This window comes from Danio rerio, chromosome 8 (genome assembly GCF_049306965.1).
Source record: "Danio rerio strain Tuebingen ecotype United States chromosome 8, GRCz12tu, whole genome shotgun sequence".
NCBI classification, from domain to species: Eukaryota; Metazoa; Chordata; class Actinopteri; order Cypriniformes; family Danionidae; genus Danio; species Danio rerio.
Window position 1 is genome coordinate 5,664,001 of NC_133183.1, and position 6,000 is coordinate 5,670,000.

At 34.3% G+C, this 6,000-nt stretch overlaps 2 protein-coding genes across 5 annotated transcripts in view; one reads left to right on the forward strand and one right to left on the reverse strand.

Moving 5' to 3' along the window:
- gcn1 (GCN1 activator of EIF2AK4) overlaps positions 1-6,000 on the forward strand; it is a 779,792-nt gene that overhangs the window by 735,714 nt on the left and 38,078 nt on the right. The window lies entirely within an intron of this gene.
- Positions 1-6,000, reverse strand: part of cux2b (cut-like homeobox 2b) — a 339,662-nt gene that overhangs the window by 196,560 nt on the left and 137,102 nt on the right. For 3 of the 4 annotated variants that reach the window (XM_009303733.5, XM_073910044.1, XM_073910043.1), the window contains exon 2: positions 3,621-3,731. In XM_009303733.5, coding sequence (XP_009302008.2) covers positions 3,621-3,731 — 111 coding nt within the window. Of the gene's footprint in view, positions 1-3,620; positions 3,732-3,979; positions 4,100-6,000 lie in introns of all 4 variants that reach the window. The other variant, XM_073910042.1, reaches the window with a different exon arrangement.

Here is a 6,000-nt window from a genome sequence, read left to right on the forward strand (position 1 = left end):
TTGCTAAACAGCATCATGATAAAAACAAACTTGTTCAAGTATTTTTGACAACAAGCTTTGTCTACAAATTATTTAACTTGTTTTAAGGACAAACATATTTTACTTGTCTGCAAAATGTATGATTGAAACATTCATATATTATATTAGAAACAAACTCAGAGTAATAAAGGCAGTGTAGATATTGCTGTAAACTCAAAATCTTCCACTGAAGACAATAATAAGTCCTCCATTAACACCGATAACTCCTCTGATTCTCCTGTCAATCCATTACTGACACTTTGTTTATGTTCAATTACGCCACAATCTTTAGCAATACGGCTAGTAGGAAGCTTCATGCGCTGCAGACATTTGCTAATCTTGTAAATTCTGATTGTCACTGATGACATTTGTGTCAAGTGGAGAGCAAACGAGGAGTCGAGGAGTCTGACGGCGGATCGTGTCCGAGCTTCAAACGCAGCGGCGGAAAAAAAAGGGAGGCCGCTAACGAGGAGAAATGTAAAATGTCAAAGCGCGTATAATGAGAGACGCGTGACAAGCATTCCTGCCGCCGTCACCTTTACCTGAAGAGGAATCGCAGGAGGATTAGACTGACGGATATTTAAACGAAGAGGGACTTGAACTTAAAGGCATTCTGTGGAGGATTTTCCTGCGTAGCTCAGGTTTTATTCATGTTTTTTTAAATATTCATGGGTGAAGCTTTAATGCTGATTGGCTGTGTGCTGTGTCAGTAAACACTAGAGAGCTTAAAGAGAACTTACAGTTTAAAATTCAGCTTGTTTTATATTTAAATATATTGTATGGGAGGGGTGTGGCAGATAAGGGAGGAGTGTAGAAAACATAGGAGGGGCCAAAAGGGAGAAGTACAAAAAGGAGGATTAAAAAGGGGAGGGGCATAAAATGAAAAGGGTGGAGACAAACAAGAGAGGGGGCGGAGACAACAGAAGACGAGTGGCATTTAATTATTTCATTTATTAATTTAATGATTGGCATTTATTACATTTAATATGAGGTTCAAAATAAAACAAACACTTTCTATCGGTTTATGCATATTTGATTAGGATGTGGAGCACAGAATATGTGGGGGGAGCTAAAATGGGAGGGGCCTGAAATATAGAGGAGGAGCCATAAGGGAGGAGTATAGAAAACATAGGAGGGGCCAAAAGGGAGAAGTACAAAAAGGAGGATTAAAAAGAGGAGGGGCATAACATGAAAATGGTGGAGACAAACAAGAGAGGGGGCGGAGACAACAAAAGAGGAGTGGCATTTAATGATTTAATTTATTAATTTAATTATTGGCATTTATTACATTTAATATGAGGTTCAAAATAAAACAAACACTTTCTATCGGTTTATGCATATTTGATTAAGATGTGGAGCACAGAATATGTGGGAGGAGCCAAAATGGGAGGGGCCTGAAATATAGGGGAGGGGCCATAAGGGAGGACTATAGAAAACATAGGAGGGGCCAAAAGGGAGGAGCTAATAGATGAAAAGAGAATTTAAAAAAAGCGAGGGGTATAAAATTAAAAGGGTGGAGCCAAACAAGAGGGGGCGGAGACAGCAAAAGAGTAAAACAAACATTAATAGACAAGAATGTTTCAACAAGATGCGTTTAATACATTTAATATGAGATGTAAAATAAAACAAACACTTTCAAAAATGTTTCGTAAAGATGCTGCATTTGATACATTTACTATGAGGTTCAAAATAAAACAAATACTTTTAATCTTTTCAATTTTTTAACCAGATTATGCTACATTAATGATACATCAGAGAACGTACTTTGACCTATTTAATGCATCTTTGATTAATAAAAGTATTAATTTTACAGAATAAACATTACTGACCCCAAACTTCTGTGAGGTTTTATTCATGTGTTTTGGTGGAGCTTAAATGCTGACGTTGGCTGAATGTGACAACTAACGTCAATAAACACCAGATACTCTGTGTTACACTGTTAGTGCTGATCCTAAAAGAATGGATGGGTTTGTATGCATTCAGTGAAAGAGACAGAGACAGAGAGAGAGAGAGAGAGAGAGAGAGAGAGAGTGACAGTCTCAGTCACATTCAGTGACATGGTATGTACAGATCATCTGATTGGCTTCAAAATAAAGCAACAGAAGACAGAAAAAAAGTCTTCAGCAAACACAAAAAACACAACTAAAACTCAGGTAAGGTAAAAAAAAAAAAAAAACACCTTAAAAGAGTCTATCAGCATGAAACTGACACGATGAACATCCCTTCTTAGACGTTTAGAACACACATACACACTCTCGCTCTCCCACCTCATGTTAAATGAACAAATAAATAAAAAATAAATAAATAAATAAAAATCTGACCTCAAACATCTGGTTAAATATTAATAATATTTAATTAAGTTATAGTAAATATTTTTATTAAGACATTTTTGTAAATCATATGTATAAATTTAAATTAATATTTAAAAAAATTGAAAATATATCCAAATAAATATACTTAGATTATTACATGAGGATATTAATTTCTTTAAAAAATAAAATAAAATAAATAAATAAATTGAAATCAGACCTAAAACTTCTGGTTTATTATTAATAATATTTAATTAAGTTATAAAGTTATAGTAAATATTTTTATTAAAGCGATTAAAAATAATATTATGAATAAAGATAAATAAATATTGAAATATTTTTTTTTTATAAAAATAAATCTACTTACATAATAGTATTAAATGGAATTATTAATTTCTTTAAAAAAATAAATAAAAATAATTAAGATCTGACCTCAAATATCTGGTTTTAATATTATTAAAATTTAAGTAATAGTAAATATTTTAAAATGTTAGTATGCATAAATGTAAATACATATGTAAAAATAATAGAAAAATATATTAAAATAAACATACTTACATAATATTATAACATAAATATATTAATTTATTAAAAAAAACATAAATAAATAAATCTGACTTCAAACTTCTGGTTTATTAATAATAATATTTAATTAAGTTATAGTAAATACTTTTATTACGGCATTTTTGTAAATCATATGTATAAATGGAAAATTAATGTTTAAATAATTACAAATATCCAAATAAATATACTTACATAATATTATTGTATGGGGGTATTAATTTCTTTAAAAAATAAATAAATAAATAAATAAATAAATAAATAAATCTAACCATGGTGTTAATTTCTTTAAAAATATAATTATATTGGCTACAATGTAGTGTCAACAATATGTCATTATGTAAATTTATGTAATTATGTATGTAAATATGTTTGTAATTCCAAAATAAAAGTATTTATGCAAATATTTATTTAATATGTGAATAATTGAACTACATATTTAATAAATGCGTTTCCACAACAGTGTCAATGTCAGCTAATCGGTGTGTCTATGACATCAATTTCCTGTTGCTCCAGAACATTTAGTCACATGGTATTTACAGATCACCTGATTGGCCGGATTGTAAAAAAGCAACAGAAATCTGCAGCAAACCCACACGAGTTGACTAAAACTAAAACTTAAAAAACACCTTGAAAGGGTGTACGCATGAAACTGACTTGATGAAAATCCCTTCTAAGACAGTTCGAACACACACACTTTCTCAACCATTTCTCGCTCTCTCCTCCACTCACCTCGGGGACATTTTTCTTGAATTCGCGGCTCAGCTCCACCAGGTGCTTATGGGAGTCCTCGCTCTCCTCCTGTCGGCCTGCTAGTTGAGCCGCCACTGAATTGAGCTCCCTCTACAGAGACAAAAAGAGAGAGAGAGAAATATTCACTTCAGAGAGGCCTGGCAATGCTCATACACACAGCTTAGTACACACGTAAATAAATATACGCTGCTGAATATTAACCGTGTAATCCGTCATGATCTGATAGAAGGCGACTGCTTACTGTAAGCTCAGCCCCATTAATAATTAAACCAAAATAAATCCAATGCCTACAGTAGCAGAAGGCCTTTTAGATAATCAGAATCCAAAATAATCAATACCTCTGCAACAGTCATGGGAGAAGGAGAGAGAGAGAGAGAGAGAGAGAGAGAGAGCAGGCGGAGCAAACAGCACATGCAGGAACTCTGAATATTCACCAATTTCCAGCGCAAGCTGTTGACCTGGTGAGCAGAAAGACCGAAATATGGGCAAAAATGACTGTTGAAAAAGCAGCACTAACAAAATCAATGCCAGAAAGAACTGCTAGGATTTTTTTTTTTCTTCGACCCCATTAACAAGGATCTTTTTTCAGATTTTGAGCATAATACTACCAGGGCCTGAGTGGGACTCCTTTTCAGCCCTGAAGTTTCAAGCCTTAGACCGGCCCATCTCAGTTCACGACTGACTATCAAAATAAGGTCATTTCCAATTCAGTTTCTAAGGACACTGTCATGTCTTTTTTCAAGAAAACAGCTGCTTTAGGACTTCAAATTTTCAACAACCCTAACAGTATTATATGTCTTAACAATAAAAAATAAAAAAAAAATAAAAAAAATTTTATTTAGATGAGGTTCGAACACAGGTCAGCCGTATCATAATTTAACGTGCTGACCACTGGACCACAGTGGCGCTGCTGACCTAATGTGGCTGGAAAGAAAAACAAATATTGCACTATGACCTGCAAGACTTTTATTGATGGCTTAATCTTTTTCTCTCCTTTTTAGATTTCTGATCAAGTTATGTCAGATTTATTAATGTAGTGAATCATCTGATTTTCATTTAGCAGGTGTATTATTCATTAATATCAATTATTCGAATTCTTACATTCACTAAGGTGCCGCTGTTTAGAGTGGAATGATGAGAGTTACATCATTAATAATCTGCAGGCTGCATTTTGTTTACGGGGCTGCGAGAAAAAAAAAAAAAAAGAGCGGAGCTGCGGCAAAATAATGAATAAAAAGAGTGAGGCTATGGTCAAATAAATAAATAAATGAAAAAAGTGCAACTGCTGAGAGTGCAAGCAGCTAGGGACACCGGCCCTCGTGGCCAAAAAATGCACCGGCCAACCGGGAATTCTCCTGGTTCTCCTGATTAGCCAATCCGGGCCTGAATACTACCATGTTCTTTGACAACATACAGTTGAAATAAATATGCAATCTTAAAAAGTCAGATGTTAATGTGACTAAACTTTTTCTCTTTTAGGTAAATTAAGATTATCAAATTTGTTTCTGTTGTGCTTAACAGTAGAATAATGAGAGCGATCTGTTTGGAGAAATTGTTATAACTTTTCTTGAAAGTCAAGTTTACATACAATACAATTATTACATTTACATTTAGTCATTTAGCAGGCGCTTTTATACAAAGTTACTCACAAAGGAGGACAAGGAAGCAATTTACACAACTATAAGAGCAACAATGAATAAGTGCTGTAGGCAAGTTTTAGGTGTGTAAAGTGTAAGAAGCAAAACATTAGTAATTTTTATTTTATTTGTTTTTTTGTAGTACAGTTAGCGCTGGAGCCAGAGAGGCAATTTTAGATTAGGAAGGGAAGTGGAGACTAAATAGTTGAGTTTTTAGTCGTTGCTTGAAGACAGCGAGTGACTCTGCTGTTCTGATGCAGTTAGGGAGTTCATTCCACCTACTGGGCAGATTGAGCGCGAGAGTTCGGAAAAAGTGATTTCTTCCCTCTTTGGGATGGAACCACGAGGTGACGTTCATTCACAGAGTGCAAGTTTCTGGAGGGCACATAGATCTGCAGAAGTGAGATCAGATAAGAAAGAGCAAAGCCAGAAGTCGCTTGGTAAGCAAACATAAGAGCTTTGAATTTTATGCGAGCAGCAACTGGCAGCCAGTGCAAACAGATGAGCAGCGGAGTGACATGTGCTCTTTTAGATTCATTAAAGACCACTCGTGCTGCTGCCTCTGAAAAAGCTCAGATGATGGTGTCAAGGTTTCGGTAATTTCTGATTGGTTAATTGACAACATTTTAGTTAATTGGAGGCACAACTGTAGAATAGTATTTAAGGAAAACCTCAAACACACTGCTTCCTTGTGTGACAACATGGGAAAATCAACAAGCCAG